Source organism: Oryctolagus cuniculus, chromosome 9 (genome assembly GCF_051225735.1).
Source record: "Oryctolagus cuniculus isolate XC-2025 breed Fujian yellow rabbit chromosome 9, ASM5122573v1, whole genome shotgun sequence".
In the NCBI taxonomy this organism is placed as follows: domain Eukaryota; kingdom Metazoa; phylum Chordata; class Mammalia; order Lagomorpha; family Leporidae; genus Oryctolagus; species Oryctolagus cuniculus.
This window is the reverse complement of record NC_142875.1, coordinates 91,859,206-91,876,846: the sequence shown is the minus strand read 5'-3', so window position 1 is coordinate 91,876,846 and position 17,641 is coordinate 91,859,206. Positions and strand designations below refer to the sequence as shown.

At 43.0% G+C, this 17,641-nt stretch overlaps 1 protein-coding gene across 14 annotated transcripts in view; it reads right to left on the bottom strand.

The window, feature by feature from the left end:
* Positions 1-1,190: 1,190 nt before the first annotated feature.
* The window catches only part of IFT88 (intraflagellar transport 88), a 127,466-nt gene continuing 111,015 nt past the window's right edge, over positions 1,191-17,641 (bottom strand). For 10 of the 14 annotated variants that reach the window (XM_070049126.2, XM_017343475.4, XM_008259933.5 and 7 more), the window contains 2 exons: positions 1,746-1,856; positions 1,191-1,506 (listed from right to left, as the gene is read on the bottom strand). In XM_070049126.2, the coding sequence (XP_069905227.1) occupies positions 1,385-1,506; positions 1,746-1,856 (233 nt within the window). In that variant the 3' untranslated portion in view covers positions 1,191-1,384. The remainder of the gene's footprint in view (positions 1,507-1,745; positions 1,857-17,641) is intronic. The other 4 variants (XM_008259936.5, XM_070049127.2, XM_089304361.1 and 1 more) reach the window with 1 other exon arrangement.

Here is a 17,641-nt window from a genome sequence, read left to right as displayed (position 1 = left end):
AGTGGGTAAAGCTGCCACCTGAAGTGCTGGCATCCCATATGGGCGCCGGTTCGTGTCCCGGCTGCCCCACTTCCAATCCAGCTCTTTGCTGTGGCCTGGGAAAGCAGTAGAAGATGGCCCAAGTCCTTGGACCCCTGTACCCCCATGGGAGACCCAGAAGTTCCTGGCTCCTGGCTTCAGACAGGCGCAGCTCCAGCCATTGTGGCCAACCAGCGGATGGAAGACCTCTCTCTCTCTCTCTCTCTCTCTCTCTCTGCTTCTCCTCTCTCTGTGTAACTCTGATTTTCAAGTAAAATAAACAAATCTTTAAAAAAAAATCACTAGGCAGGGGCTGGCATTGTGGCATAGCAGGTAAAGCCACTGTGTGCAACCCTGGCATTCCATGTGGGTGAGGGTTTGAATCCTGGCTGCTCTCTTCTGATCCAGCTCCCTGCTAATGTGCCTGGGAAAGCAGTAGAGGTTGGCCTAAGTACTTGGGCCCCAGCGCCACGCAGGAGACTCAAGAGGAAGCTCCTGGCTTCCCATTGCTGCCATTTGGGGAGTGAACCAGTGGATGGAGAACCCCCTCTCTCTAACTCTGCCTTTCTAAACAAATTTTTAAAAAATTAAAGGGGCTAGTGCTGTGGCAAAGTAGGTTAAGCTTCCACATGCAGCACTGGCATCCCATATAGGCACAGGTTCATGTTCCGGCTGCCCCTCTTCCAATCTAGCTCTCTGCTAATGGCCTGGGAAATCAGTGGAAGATGGCCCAAGCATTTGGGCCCCTGCACCCACATCAGGTTCCTAGAAGAAGCTCCTGGCTCCTGGCTTCAGATTAGCCCAGCTCTGGCCATTGCAGCCATTTGGGGGGTGAACCAGTGGATGAAGACCTTTCTCTCTGTCTCTCCCTCTGTCTATAAATAAATCTTTAAAAAATTTATAAATAAAATAAGATAAATTCACCATGCATAGGGACCTAACACAGGCTGCAAGCAACAAAATCAATTTAGTGAATTCACGAGTAGCACTTTATAGTTTTAATGAAATTATATACAATATCAGCATACACTACAGCAATAAGGGTAAATTATAGTGAGTACATCCACACAGTTATGTGGATACATGTGTGTGTCAGTCCTATGTTGTGCTAAAACTTTATTTCTTCCTGTGGGTCAGTTTTCAAAAAGGTAAGGTAGTCACTGGCAAAAGTGTTAATTTCACAGGTTTTTATTCCATAGGGAAAAACAACCAAACAATTAAAATCCATACTCGGAACAGAATACACTTGTTTAGAGTTTTGACAATGTACAAAATTAAAGTTCGGATATTTAATCCAACATTTAACCTGAGTGTTATCCTTTAAGGTGACTTCTTTCCTTTATTAAGACACGCACTGAAGTGTGTGTTATTCTGGAAGTAAATCATCTCCTAGCTCTTCGTCAGCAAAGTCATCCTCGTCGACTCGCTTTTTGGCCGCAGTTTTTGGCCTCTCTACTTGCGGGCCAAGTGGATCCACGTACGAGGCATCTAGGTTTCAAAACAGATTGTTAGAGGAATAGAGAAAAACACAACCAAGGTGAAGCCAACGTCTCATCATTAAAACTGAACAACTCAGAGTGAACAGAAATGCTCTCCCAAGTCATTTTCCGATTGGCCTGCAGTATCAGATTTTTAGTAATTCCCAATTACACGGGGTTTGCCATCTCACCAGTCTTCGGCAGACCTGCTATGCCTGTGGGGACTGGGTGGGGAGAAGCAGCACTTGCCTATTTCTTTGTTACTGCTACTTTCATAAGGTTCATTTGTCCCAGGTAAAGCTCTGAGTTTGGCACTTAGTCGTTCACTTTTACTACTGGCACTACAGTTCTGGCCACTATCTGAAAACACAAAAATAAGAATGCATTTGTTTAATATGCTGAGAAAACATTACCACTACATTATGCATTGTAAAGCATACTTATTTGCCAAGGACCAGGCAGGCTGTTTCATTAGGAAGCTGATTTCTTATGGCTGTAATTCTCGTGTTCTTACATTGAAAAGGAAGCCGTTGTGGGAAATCGAGTTAAGACATTATTTAATAGTAGTCTTCATATGCATTCTTTCAGATGTGTGCCCAGTTACAGCCCCTGGTTTTATAGAACTTGTGAGATGCTGAGAGACTACCCTGACTCGTAAAACCTAGCAAAGCAAAAAGAGCATTTGAAGAAAGAACAGCTGGAGTTGCAAGATCAGAACAGGACAGTCATCCACCTCTCATCGAGGATGGCGACAGGCCCTAACCCCCTAACAGCAGCCCAGGCTGGGCACACCACCGACACCACTCTCTCCCAACACTGCAACGATGTTCACATAGCAGAGGGTTAGATCCCCCTGTATAAGACAGAGTGTGGCCCAGTACGGATATGGCATGGCCTGAGAAGAATGACAGCTACGCAGATACGTAAAGGTTGCCTTTGGAAAGACTGTGGCACGGATTTTTAGGCAGGGCTGAACACTACTGCCGTCCCAGATGCAAGAGGGGACTTCAACAAATCTGTGGAAGGAAAACTGGAATTACAAGACAAGTTTGTTTGCTGTACAAGATTTCTGAAGTCGACACAGCATAATATGCGTTTTCTATGAACTTTCTGAAAGCCTTGTACTTTTAAATCCTATTTTCACTATATCTTCTACAGGAACCATTCCCTGAGCCCCTCAGTTTTTATTCACTCCTTTTAAAATTCATATAATGGCATTTTTTTTCACTTACATAAGTTTAACTTTTAATGACAGCCCACTGACATACACTATTCATTTTTTTTTGAGTATGCATACTTCATATTCATTTTTCTGACAAAGTCTCTTGGAATAAATAAAAATAAGATTGTGCTTAAAATCCACCTAATTTTGGGGCCAGTGTTGTAGCACAGCAGGTTAAGCCACTGCCTGCAATGCCCACATCCCACGTGGTGCAGGTTCCAGACCTGGCTGCTCCACTTCCGATCCAGCTCCCTGCTAATGGCCTGGGAAAAGCAGAAGAAGATGGCCCACATGCTTGGGCCCTCGCCACCCATGGGGGAGACCCAGATGAAAGCTCCTGGCTTTGGCTTGGCCCACCCTGCACTGCAACCACTAGGGGAGCAAACCAGCAGATAGAAGATCTTTCTTTTTCTGTCTCTCCCTCTCTTTCTGTAACTGACTTTCAAATAAATCTTAAAAAAAAAAAAAAATCCCCATACTTTAAGATTAATGAACTTACTTAAAATCACAGGTTATCTAAAACATTACATTTCCCTTATTACTGATGTTGCTGGAAAATAAAGCCCCTTAATTTAAAGCATTGAATATGCTGACACACTTTGATGCATTTTTAATTACTTTGTTCTTCTCTAATTTTTCTGTTAGAATACATTTTTTCCCATTTGAAAGTCTATGTGGGTTTTATTCCAATCTGCTTAAGTGAGCTTAGATCAAGAGTTTGAAAACCACTGATCTAGGTAACATTTCATTTCTTTTACTCTACTCTTCACACATTTGTAGAAACAAATTAGCAAACAAAACAAAACAAAACACAAAACCAAAAAAACCCTGATGTCTCTCTCAGGTACCCAAAAACCTCCCAGCCTGATGGATTCAAATCCTGAGGAAAGAACTAATCTTTAAAAAATGAAAACTGGGGGCCGGTGCTAAGGCACAGTGGGTTAAAGCCCAACCTGCAGCGTCGGCATCCCATATGGGAGCCAGTTCAAATCCTGGCTGCTCCACTTTCAATCCAGCTCTCTGCTATGGCCTGGGAGAACAGCGGAGGATGGCCCAAGGCTTTGGGTCCCTGCACTCACGTGGGAGACCTGGGAGAACCTCTTGGGTCCTGGCTTCGGATTGGCTCAGTTCCAGCTGTTGCAGCCATTTCAAAAGTGAACCAGTGGGTGGAAGACCTCCCTCCAATAGGTCATTTGAAAAAAATGAAAACTGACATCCTTTAAAAAATTTCAACTGTGCAACTGAAAAATTATGAATATAATTTTGTTTTTAGAAATGGGTGTCATCATTTTATTTTTACAGATGAAGAAAGCAATGATCAGAAAAAAAAATTCATATAGGTAAGCGTAACAGAATAGGCTTTTTTTTAATAAAATATTTTATTTATTTATTTATTTGATGGGTAGAGTTATAGACAATGAGAGAGAGAGACAGAGAGAAAGGTCTTCCTTCCGTTGGTTCACTCCCCAAATGGCCACTATGGCCGGACTACACGGATCCGAAGCCGAGACAGAATCCGGCGCCCCAACCGAGAATAGAACCTGGGGTGCCGGTGCCACAGGCGGAGGATTAGCCAAGTGAGCCACTGCACCGGCCCTTAATGTATTTTTTTTTTTATTTTTATTTTTTGACAGGCAGAGTGGACAGTGAGAGAGAGAGAGAGACAGAGAGAAAGGTCTTCCTTTTGCTGTTGGTTCACCCTCCAATGGCCGCCGCAGCCGGCACGCTGTGGCCGGTGCACCGCGCTGATCCGATGGCAGGAGCCAGGTGCTTCTCCTGGTCTCCCGTGGGGTACAGGGCCCAAGCACTTGGGCCATCCTCCACTGCACTCCCTGGCCACAGCAGAGAGCTGGCCTGGAAGAGGGGCAACCGGGACAGAATCCGGCGCCCCAACCGGGACTAGAACCCGGTGTGCTGGTGCTGCAAGGCGGAGGATTAGCCTAGTGAGCCGCGGCGCCGGCCCCTTAATGTATTTTTTTTTTTTTTTTGACAGGCAGAGTGGACAGTGAGAGAGAGAGACAGAGAGAAAGGTCTTCCTTTTGCTGTTGGTTCACCCTCCAATGGCCGCCGCAGCCGGCACGCTGTGGCCGGCGCACCGTGCTGATCCTATGGCAGGAGCCAGGTACTTCTCCTGGTCTCCCATGGGGTGCAGGGCCCAAGCACTTGGGCCATCCTCCACTGCACTCCCTGGCCACAGCAGAGAGCTGGCCTGGAAGAGGGGCAACCGGGACAGAATCCGGCGCCCCAACCGGGACTAGAACCTGGTGTGCCGGCGCCGCTAGGCGGAGGATTAGCCTAGTGAGCCGCGGCGCCGGCCCCCTTAATGTATTTTTAAGATTAAGTAAGGTTCAACAGTTTTTGTTTCCTTCCTGGCCATTTGTATTGTTTACTTTGGGAATTTCCATACTTTGTACACTTTAAACAGGCAGACTTTTTTTTTTTTTTTTTTTTGCACATGGATATTTCAGGATTCCTTCTATGTAAATTCTATGATTCTAAGGATTTTCCTCTTTCAAATAAATGTATCATTTGGAATTTCAGTGCTCATTTTGTAATAACTCAGATAAATTATCTCTAAATTGTTATCTTCTGTTTGTTTTTTAAAGACTTATTTATTGGGGCCAGGACTGTGGCACAGTGGGTTAACGCCCTAGCCTGAAGCACCAGCCTCAAATATGGGCTCCGGTTTGAGACTCGGCTGCTCCACTTCCAATCCAGCTCTCTGCTTCTCTCTCAGTGTAACCCTTTCAAATAAATAACTTACTTATTTATTTGAAAGGCAGAGTTACAGAGAGGCAGAGAGAGAGAGAGAGAGAGAGAGAGAGAGAGAGAGAGAGAGAGAGAGAGAGTCTTCCATCTGCTGGTTCATTCCCCAGATGGCTGCAATGGCCAGAAATGCACCAGTCCGAAGCCAGGAGCCAGGAGCTTCTTCTGGGTCTCCCACATGGGTGCAGGGGCCCAAGGACTTGGGCTGTCTTCTGCTGCTTTCCCAGGCCATAGCAGAGAGCTGGATCAGAAGTGGAGCAACCAGGACTCAAACCAGCATCCATACTGGATACCGGCACTACAGGTTGGGCTTTAACCCACTGTGCCATAGCGCTGGCCCTTGTTATCATCTGAGCCTATTCATTGTATAACTTCCCTCCAGGATATAGTAATTGTTGTTTGTTACAAAACTGAAATGAGTATTATTGCCAAAATGGTAACATTTTGTTATTTAAACATAAATCCACCCAGGCTTACAAATGCTTATTGATCCATGTACACCTGTACATGTGTGGCATTATTACTCCATGAAAGGTGATTGAAAATAACATGACAGTATTTACAATATGCTCCCACAGCCTTTTTGATGAAACTGTTTTTTTTTTAAAAAAAAGCCTACTCTCTGGGGGCCGGCACCGTGGCTCACTTGGTTAATCCTCTGCCTGCGGTGCTGGCATCCCATATGAGCCCCGGGTTCTAGTCCTGGTTGCTCCTCTTCCAGTCCAGCTCTCTGCTGTGGCCTGGGAGGGCAGTGGAGGATGGCCCAAGTGCTTGGGCCCTGCACCCGCATGGGAGACCAGGGGGAGGCACCTGGCTCCTGGCTTCGGATTGGCGCAGCACCGGCCGTAGCGGCCATTTTGGGGGTGAACCAACAGAAGGCAGACCTTTCTCTCTGTCTCTCTCTCTCACTGTCTAACTCTGCCTGTCAAAAAAAACAAAAAAATACATTAAGTGAAAACAAGTATATCAAACACTGAATATGTTCATCAGAAGGGTAAAAAATGAGTTAAAACATGCAACATTTGCATATGTGAATAATACATATTTATATACATAAAGCAAGGAATGGAAAATTATAAAACTGAGAGGATGTAATCTAAACAGTGGTTATCTATGGGGGAGACAGGACAGGACAGGAAGGATCACACAGGTGGGTGCAACATTAATGCTGATGTTCCGGTTCTAATGTTTATGATGGCTTCATAAACTTTTAATATGCTTCAAAAATTAAAACTGCTACAGAAATTCCTATATGTAACAACACATACATAATTCAAACAATTCTGGCAGTATGATTCTAAGTACTAAAACTTGTTTTTGCCTAGTCAAATGGCCAAATATCAGATTAGTGCGTGAAATAAAGGAACAAGCTTTCTGAGGGTACTTTGGTAGTATATATCAAAAGACTTAAAACTCTGCAGTTAGCAAGATGCCAGAGTGGGGAGCCCCAGGCTTTGTTCCCCAACAGAGACACCAAATATAATATATGTGGTCCAAAAGTCCTCATGAGAACTCCAGAGATCACCTTGGAATTCAGGATACTCCAAGTAAGCTCAAGGCTGTAACAGCTGCATCGAAACAGGCATGAAAAGCCATTGCATTTAAACTGTGTCAGCCCTCATCCGAGCCAGCGCAGCTCCGGACAGGGCCACACAGCCCCAGGCGCAGCCGTTCCCTTGGGAAGAAGAGGGACGAGTGCGATGCATGTGCAATATTCTGTCTCTTGCGGGAGCTGCCTGAGGAACTGTTTTCTGTCTCGGGGGACTCAGAGCCCTGATGAGGAACCTGCACTTTACGGCCATCTTGGGGGTGCTAAGAACCAAGGAAAGCTCCTGGGTTTGTTGCAGCAGCTGGAGCACCTCTCCCACCACAGAAGCAACATGGAGCAAGTATCCAACTTGCTGCTTTCTCTGGGGAGTGAAACACAGCCCGGTGTCCTTGCTTTGGGGGCTTCCTGAGGGGCTGGTTTCTGCTTCCTCTGACCCGAAGTTCCCACAGGAAATGAGCATACCTTGACTGCCTGGGTCTCGGGGGCCAGAAGAGCTCCGTGGTTTGCTGCAGCACCAAAGATCCTACAGCGCTGCCCACAGCGGGCGGAGGGATCCAGGGACTGCAAAGTCCCGATAAAGAAATCAGCACACTCTGGAACTGAAAGTCACACCAGCAAGCTCGGAGAAGACACCTCCACATCCAAGCGGTCTGAGGCCTCCGTAACCTCTCATCAAGCTCACAAAGGTCTTCTCCCCACCAAGTCAGTCTGTGAAGGCCTGGATAGGTGGCTGTTTTATGGAAATCTATAAATTACCTAACATAGAATTAAAACTATCCCTTTACAGAAGCTCAGTGTGCTGTAAGAGAATGCTTACAGCGGGCAGTGTTGCAGCATAGCGGGTTAAGCTGCTGTTTGTGATGCTGACATCCATATCAGAGTGCCAGGTGCGCCCCTGCCACCCGCGTGGGAGACCTGGATGGAGTTTCAGGCTTCTGGTTCAGGCCTGGTCCAGCACTGGCTGTTGCAGCCATTTGGGGAGTGAACCATCAGATGGAAGATCTCTCTTTTCCTCTCTCTATAACTCCACCTTTCAGTAAATAAATAAAATAAATCTTTAAAAAATCATTGAACTTGAAGAAAAGGTCATCTGAAATTATTGAGTCAAAGAAACAAACAAAAACACAGAAGAGTGAAGAAATCCTAAGTAAATTACAAGGCACCATCTTAGGAAGCAGTATGGACATTATGCAAGTGTCAGAAGGAAAGGAGAGAGAAATGGGGCGCGAAGCTTATTTGAATAGATAATGGCTAAAAACTTCCCTAATATGAGAAAGCAATGGAAATCCAAATTCAAGAAATCCAAAGGACTCCAACTATGCTGAATCCAAAAAGGCTCACACTGAGACACATTACAACCCAACTGTCAAAAGTCAAAGATAAAGAGTGAATCTTTAAAGTATCAACAGACTTATCACTTACAAGGGAACTTCTGTAAGATTACTGGTATATTTCTCAGAAGAAACATTACAGAACAGCAGGTAGTGGGATGATACATTCAAGGTGCTGAAAGTAAAGCACTGCCAGCCTAGAATACTATATCTGGCAAAACTGCCCTTCAAAAATGAAAAGCCTTATGAATAAACAAAAGTTTAGAGAGTTCATGACCATTAGATCTGCCTACCAAAAATTGCTAAACAGAATTCTTCAAGCTGAAATGAAGGGATCTTAGACAGAAAAACAATAGCATGTAAAAACAAAGTTTTCTGGTGGAGGTACATATAGATACAAATATGGAATCCTGTAATACTGTCATGATGCTGAAAAAAAAATTCCAATTCACACACAAAATTTAAAGGATAAAGGTAAAAATAACTCTAAAACTATGTTATAGATACAGAATACAAAAAGATAATTTGTGATATCAATAGCAAAAAAAAGCAGGTATAGCAAAGAGATGTTTTACATGCAACAGAAGTTAAGTTGTTACCCCCTAAAAATAGATTATTGTAGGCACAAGAATTTAGGCTAGCAGTTAAGATGGCCACATCCTACAGTGGAGTACCTGGGTTCGATTCCTGGCTCTGGCTCTGGATTACTACTTCCTGTCAATATGGATTCTGGGAGACAGCAGGTGATAGCTCAAGTGATTGAGTTCCTGCCACCCACATGGGAGACTGGGAGTGAGTTCCTTGCCCCTGGCTCTGGCCCTAGTCCAACCCTGGCTATTATAGGCATTTGGGGAGTGAACCAGCACTCACTCTCTCTCCCTCTGTTTCTCCCTCTGTCCCTCAAATAACATGATACATATATTTTAAAAAGAGATAATATAACTAAAATTTTTATATAATCTCCATAACTATAGGAAAAATGCCTATAAATATGACTTAAAATAATCAAAAAATGTCACTATAAAAAATCAATGAAGCATAACGGAGGCAGCGAGTTAAACAGGGACAGACACAAGGTAACACAAAGGTCAATTAACAAGATGGAAATAAGAAGTCTTTCCCAATCAGTAACTACTTTAAGTGTAAATGACTGAACTCCCCAGTCTGAAGACATAGAGTGGCCAAATGGATTTTTTTAAAATCCATGGGAGACTGGGAGTGAGTTCCTTGCCCCTGGCTCTGGCCCTAGTCCAACCCTGGCTATTATAGGCATTTGGGGAGTGAACCAGCACTCCCTCTCTCTCCCTCTGTTTCTCCCTCTGTCCCTCAAATAACATGATACATATATTTTAAAATATGTTTTTTTTAAAAGACTCTATTTCAATATATTGTCCACAAGAGATTAGCTTTAGATGTAAGAATATATAAGCCAGAAATGAGAGCATGGGAAAAGATACCATACATATCGTAACCAGAAGACAGCAGAAGTGGCCATACTTTATTTAGAAAAAATATATTTCACTCCTGCCGCTTTTTAAAGTTTGAGTTATTTATTTAAAAGGCAGAGTGACACAGAAAGAGCAAGAGACAATGAGATATCTTCCAACTGTTGGTTCAATCCCCAAATGGCTACAACCGCTGGGGCTTGGCCAGACCAAATCCAGAAGCCAGGACTTCATCCTGGTCTCCCACATAGGTGGCAGAGGGCCAACTATGTGGCCACTTTTGCTGCCTTCCCAGGCACACTAGCAGGAAGCTGGACCGGAAACAGAGCAGCCAGGATTTGAACCGGCATTCCGACATGGGATGCCAGTGTTGCAACCTGCTGCTTAACCCTCTGTGCCACACCAGGCTCTGTTTCTTTTCAACACAGGTAATGGAAATCTCAGCCACAGCAATCAGTGAAGGAAAAAAAAAAAAGGCATCTAAATGTGGTAAGAAAAAATAAAATTATCTCTTCACAAATGACATGATCTTATATGGAGAAAATCCTAAATATTTCATTAAAAAACTGCTAGGACTAATAAATTCAGCACGGGTGCAAGATACAGAAGTAACACACAACAATCAATTCAATTTCTATAAACTAGCTTTGAACAATCTGAAAAGGAAGAAAAAATATCTCACTTATAATAGCATTATAAAAGAATAAAATATTTAGGAATACAGGTAGCCAAGAAGGTTAAGGATTTATATACTGGGCCTCGTGTTATGGTGTAACGGGTTAAGTAAACACCTCCAACACTGGTATCCCATATCAGCATCCCATATGGGCACCAGTTCATGACCAGATACTCCACTTCCAATCCAGCTTCCTGCTAATGGCCTTGGGAAAGCAGTGGAAGGTGGCCCAAGTGCCTGAAACGCTGCCACCCATGTAGGAGACCCGGAAGAAGCTCCTGGCTTGTGGCTTTGGCTTGGCCCAGCCCTAGCTGTTGTGGCCATTTGGGGTGTGAACCAGTAGATAGAAGATCTGCCCCTCTATCTTACCCTCTCTCTCTGTAAGTCTGCCTTTCAAATAAATAATAAATAAGCTTTTAAAAAGACTTATATACTGAAAACTACAAAATATTGCTGAAATAAATTAAAGATGACATACACAGGGGCCAGTGTTGTGGAGTAATAGACTAAGCCACGGCCTGCAATGCTGACATCCCATATATATGCTGGTTCAAGTCTCAGCTGCTCCACTTCTGATCCAGCTCCCTGCTAATATACCTGGGAAAGCAGCAGAATATGGCTTGGGCTCCTGCACCCATGCAGGAGATCAGGAAGAAGCTCCTGGCTCCTGGCTTCAGCCTGGCCCAGCCCTGGTGGTTGCGGCCATTTGGGGAGTGAACCAGTGGATGGAAGATTCTCATTCTCTCTCTGTCTCTGTTTTTCTTCTCTCTCTTTTTTTCTCTCTCCAAGTAACTCTGCCTTTCAAATTAAATAAATCTTAAAATTTTTTTTTAAAAAGATGACATTTGTAAATGGAAAGACATCATATGTCATGGACTGGACATTGTTAAATATCCATACTACAAAAAGCAATTTATAGACTTAATGAAATCCCTATCAAAATATCAAGGGTGTCTTCTGCAGAAACAGAAAAAACCACACTGGAATTCATGTGGATTCTCGGAGGATCCCCAGATGCCCAAAATAAAACTGAAAAACAAAACTGAAGGCACATATTTTCTGATTTCAAAGCACATTACAAAGCTGTAGCTATCAAACAGCATGGCCATGGCCATTTTGATATGACCTTTTCACCTCATTCCACCACAGTCCTGGCTTGAAAGAAAAAAACCGTACAGACCCATGGAAAAGAAATATAGAGACCACAGAAATAAACTCCCACATAAAGACGGTCAAATCATTTTTGGCAAAGGATGTCAAGGCTATACAACAGGAAAAGGATAATCTAACAAATGATAGGAAAACTGGATATTCACATACAAAAAAATGAAGTTAGATCCTTTCAACATACAAAATGAACTCAAAATAGATCAAAGACCTAAATGTAAGATCTGAAACTATAAAACTCCTAGAAGGAAACACAAAAAAAATCATCATAACATTGGATTTGGGAATGAATTTTTGGGTAGGACACCAAAATCAAATACAACAAAGGAAAAATAGACAACCGGAACTATATCAAACTTTTATGTAGCAAAGGACTGTCTCAAGAGAGTGAACAATTAACCTATAAAATGGAGAAAATATCTGCATACCATACATCTGATAAGGGGTTAATGTTCAGAATATACAACAAACTCCTAAAATGTAACAAAACAATCCAATTAAAAAATGGGCAAAAATGGGGCATTTCACCGAGTGGCTTAGATGCCAGTGTCCGCCATCCAAGTGCCTGCTTTCATGCCTGGCTTGGAGTCCTGACTCCAGCTTCCTGCTAATACAGACCCTGGGAGGCTGCAGCGATAGTTCAAGCAGTTGGGTTCATGTCACCTACATGGGAGACCTGGGCTGAGTTCCCGGCTCCCAGCTTTGGCCAGACCTGGCCCTCCCCATTGTGGACATCTGGGCAGTAAACTAGCAGATGAACTAGTCTTCCAAATAGAATTTTTATAAAGTTCCTCAGCTTCTTATTCCCTTTTTACTTTCTGACTATTCAGTCCATCTTACTATAAGAAATAGGAGTCTGCAATAATTTTTAATTTTTAATTTCTCAACCTCAAGGCTAAATGCCCACTCCTGGAATAATTTTACAGTCAGCAGAAACACACAAGCATCATTTAAGAAGTTATTAAGTCTAACTCTATTTTCAGATGGGAAAACAGAGAGGTAAAGTCACTTGCTTAAGAGTTCTGAGTCAGTAGCAGGACAAACACAAAAATACAGGTTCATGATTGTCAGCACAGACTTTGCCAAACACCTCTGGGCCCTTCCTTTTAGTCACATATTCCAACCTTCTGCTATTCCAAGCTTGGTGGTTTGGTGACCCCACACAATGTGGCTGTCTTAGTAATGACAATCAAACATCAGGACAAAGTAAATGCACAATCTCTTTTCACAGTCCTAGTTTAGACCCTTCTCTTACTCCCAGAATAACCTAGATTAACTTCTTGCCTTTTAATCAAGTCTGCAATCTGAAGATTTAGGAAAACAGGACAAGGTGTCTACTTGGGGCAGACTACACATGGGCTCGACCAATGTTTTCACAAGGCAACTCATACTAAGAAGGCTGCTTATTTATAACATTTGAAGAGTGCCTCCTTTTTAAAGATGAGTTTGTGTGTGTTTAAGAGACTGAGTGTTATAACATAGGCTCTATTCACACAGTAAATTAAGTTAAGGGGCTAAACACATAAACTTTAACCATATACTCTCTTCAAATAAAAATGAATTTAGTTTTCAAAGGAAGACAGTCTTTACTTATTTAGAGAAAATATGGTTATGAACATAAAAGTCATTTACAGTAATAGATAAACTTAAGGTGGAAAAAACTGTAAAGAGAAAATGAAAAGCAATGCACTTCATTTTCATTAATTTTATGAACAGATCATGACAAATTTTTAATCAGACTTAAATTCAGTGGTTTTGCAGAACTCAGTAACTAATATATTCACCTGAGTAACGCAAATAAGAAAAATATATAGATTTCTTGACCTCCAACAACATGGGTATTTTAAATTCTGGTGAGTGCTCATGACCGTATGCCAGCCTACATGACCAGAGGCACAGATGACACAGTCAATCCCTTCAGGGACTTCACAGTCTACGGTGACTTCTATCTTAAACACTGTCTATAAATCCTTTCCATGATGTCACACCTATAACATGTTTTAAAGATCCAATAAAAATATCTGCATTTCCTGTATTTTTCTCACTTTACTGATTTCCGTATGCTTCTAAATGAACATGATTTTATTCAGAGAAAACTAGAAAGGAAATCACGTTGTGTGATTACTGTCCTTCATTCATGCCAGTGACAAATGCGACTGTCTCCTGGAAGTTCTCTCTTCCTGGAAGCTGCTGCGCTGAATGGCTGTGTCTCTGGGGCTCCCACGGGCAGCAACACCCCAGACCTTGCCCTGGGGGAACAAGGGGCCTGTGGTAACCGCCACGGGGTGAAGTAACAATGGGGGTGAACATAATCACGCTTGGAAATATCTCTAGTCAAACTTTTTAGTTTATTCCCAATGCTTTCTGCTATAGTGATGAAAACGTGTGCACGTAATTTGTGAATCTGATATTTTAAAGGTCACTTGCAGCAGGGTCTCTCCCTTGGGATCCCCGGCAGCAGCACTTGGCTTACAAAGAACGCCCTTGGCATTCCTCCTCACTGCAGAGGCTGCACACACTTTACCACCCTGCAGGAGGGACCCCTTTACATCTCCTTTCTGCCTCCCTGTGACACACCCACTTCCAAGATCACTGGAATCTGGCTTTTGTCCCGAACCATGCCCTGGACTGTTTTCTGTAGGGCTATCAACACGATCTTTGGTGAAAAATCTAATGGCCCTTAGTTTTTCAAGGTTCAATCAATCAATCAATATCCAATAATTCTTCCAACTCTGCCCCCTTCCTTAAGCTGGAAGTCTATCAACTGTTCCCTCTTAGTTCCTACTGTTTTGAAGGTTAAAAATTCCGCCCATTCCTCTGCAGCTACAGTGGCTCTAACTCTTTTTTTTTTAAAATGCTTTCCTTTTATTAATGTGTGTTTGAATATGAAACACGGTCACCCCCCCCCCCCTTTTAAAAAAAAAGGTTGTTCTCCAGCAATTTTGGAATATGGAACTTTGGCTTTTTACTCTTCTTAATAGTTTCTGTAACTGACTTTCCCCTCTTCAAATCTGTACCTCTGTTCCTCAGAGATAGAGCAAGGACAAAGTCTTAATTTAGAAAACAAATTCCTAATTTTACATTGTAAAAATAATCATTTAAAAAGAAAAATCCTTTTAATCCCCAACCCTATCCTAGTCATGGATAATCTGGTTTGGTACAAGTCTATAAATAAATTTCTTTCTTCTCAAAAAAACATTTATGAAACTTTATAAGAAATAGAGGTTTGAAAAACAGACCAAGAGAAACCCAAGTACCAGCCATGTTACTGCTACTGACACAGGCGCTCAGTGTTCAGAGTCACCACTGCAGCCTCAGTGTCACCCTGCACCGGCTCCACCAGCCAGCCTGCCCGGCGTCCACTTAGCCACTCTTTTCTTCTCCTTGATAGTGTCTGTATTCTGGCTTCAGCTCCCATGTGTTTTTGTGGATCCCTTTTACATTCTGAATACCAATTTCTTTCAAGATTTCCTTCAGGTAGCCCCCAGGCTGTTCTGTGATGTCACCAGGCCCTTCAGGTTGTAGTACTGCTGCTTCTCAAGGGCTGAAACCAGCATGTCTAAAACTTGTTGTTCATCAGCTCGAGCTCATTTTCCGGCTTCTTTCTTTTTCCTTTCATATTGAATAGAGCACCAGGAACCAGCCACGTGGAGGAGCATCTAGGCCAGGAAGCCTAGGGCGGGTGGCCCAAAGGCCACCTATATATAGTATATAGTTCTATATAATATGTATTGGAACTTGCAAATGACCCATCCTCTTATGAGCTGATCTTCCTCTGCTCCTGTTCCATTCCTAAGTTACAGGGTGGTACACCCCTGCCAGGGATCCAAAGGGCCCTCCCATTCCCCACCCCATAAGAAAGCAATGCCCTCACAGCCCCAGACAACATGGTCTTCACGTAGCTTTACAAGGCTCACAGCTGGACCTGCCTGTCCCGAGAGTTTCGGCTCATTCTCACATCATTACTGCTGCACTGCTCAGTGTGACTTGACCCCTCACTCTACTCCTGCTCATCCACTAACATCACTGCCCAACGAAACAGCTAAGGATGCAGCCCAATTGGGAAATAGCTCCTGTTTTAGGCAACACTCAAGTGAGCACTGAGAGCCCATGGAGGGACTCAGTGAATATACAAGCAAAGAGGTTAACAGATTGATTATATTTTGCAACCAAAATGCTTAATGATACCTGGCACAGAAGGAGGTTATGGGAGAAGGTGGAAAGATACCAGTGTTTAATAAGCATTTACTATGGTTGGGAAGGTAAATGCCTCTTTATTGATAGAAAGGTAGAAGGGAAAGAGAAGGAGAAAAGAACTGATAAAAGGTATGTGTTTGTGCATACGTGGATGCACTCAAGTGTATATAAACAATAAACCTATACTGTGTATTTTTTACAGACCCATGTAATAAAATAGATATATGCATGTATATGTATATGAATACAAACATACATGTACAATGTTTAGACTGAATTTCTAGTGTTTTTTTTTTTTGTAATTTACCTCTGATGGTAAACCCAACAGATGAATTTCACAGATATACTAAACCATATAATAATACAGAGGTATGAGAGTACTTCAAAAAGTCTGAGGAAAAATGGAATTAAAAGCTAAATTTACTTTGGTGCACAAAATTTGAAACTCATGCCCAGTTTCTTCATAGGACATATTTTCCATGACCTTTTGCAGCTACCTTGTACATTTGTGTACATTCACTTTCCATGCACGTGTTAACAGATCAAGGTCACATGTGTGGCAGCAGTAGGAACACAGGCACTGGGATCTCAGGTACTGCCTGCTTACTCCCTCATCTCTGCACCCACATCCACCCTAAGTGGTCTCCCAAGTCAGGAACTGTGTTAAAAGTTTTACAGCTGGGGTCGGCAATGTGTGTGCGTGGTAGGCTAAGCCTCTGCTTGCAGAGCTGGCATCCAGTTTGGATGCCAGTTGGTGTCCTGGCTGCTCCTCTTCTGATCCAGCTCTCTGCTTATAGCTTGTGAAGGTAGTGGAAGATGGCCCAAGTGCTTGGGCCCCTGTACCTGTGTGGGAGACCCAGAACAAACTCCTGGCTTCAGATTGGCCTAGCTCGGGCTGTTGGGGCCATTTGGAGAGTGAACCAGAGGATAGAAGACCTTTCTCTCTGTCTCTCCCTCTCTGTCTGTAGCTCTACCTCTCAAATAAATAATCTTAAAATTTTTTTTCCAATCCTGTAAGGTAGGTCCTATTTTCACTCTTACTTTGCTGATGAGAAAACTCTGACAAAGGGATGAGGCTCAATGTCACATAAGATGTGGTGAGAAGAGAAAGGTGTCCATGAGTGCTGAATGAATACCAAGACTGAGGAACTGACTATGATAAATTTGAACTCAGGGCAAAGGGCCAGAAGAAAGAAGCACCTTTCTCTGTTGAAGAAAAAAAAACCCTCTCAGCTCTGTTGTGAAGTGTGCTGATGGATTTGTAGGTGACTGAGCTGTGAACAGCTAAGATAGTTCTAACAAAAGGTCACTGGATATACACTGTTATTGTCCAAGCTATATACTTGGATATGAGGCTGAAACCAGTGCTTTGACCAAATGGATACTTTCTAAGTCCAACCTGTCATTGCGAAGAATATTCATGGAGACTTTGGCTTAAGAGCAGGGATTAGCAAACTACAATCTGTGGCCCAAATCTGGTCCACCTCTGCACACCTGGTGAGCCAAGAATGGTTTGCATATTTTTAAATGACTGGGATAAAAGCAATGAATAATATTTCGTGACATATGAAAATTGTATGACATTCAAGTTCAGTGTTCATAAATGAAATTTTATAGAGTAGCACCACACCCATTCACTTAGCTCTGTCTACAGCTGCTTCTGTGACACAGGGAAGATGGGGCCCATGGCATCATCTATGTACTGTCTGGCCCAATACAGCAGTCTCCTGACCAGCTTAGGAACCACTGCACGAGAAAACAGGAACATGCTGGCAGACTGGACCAGCACATG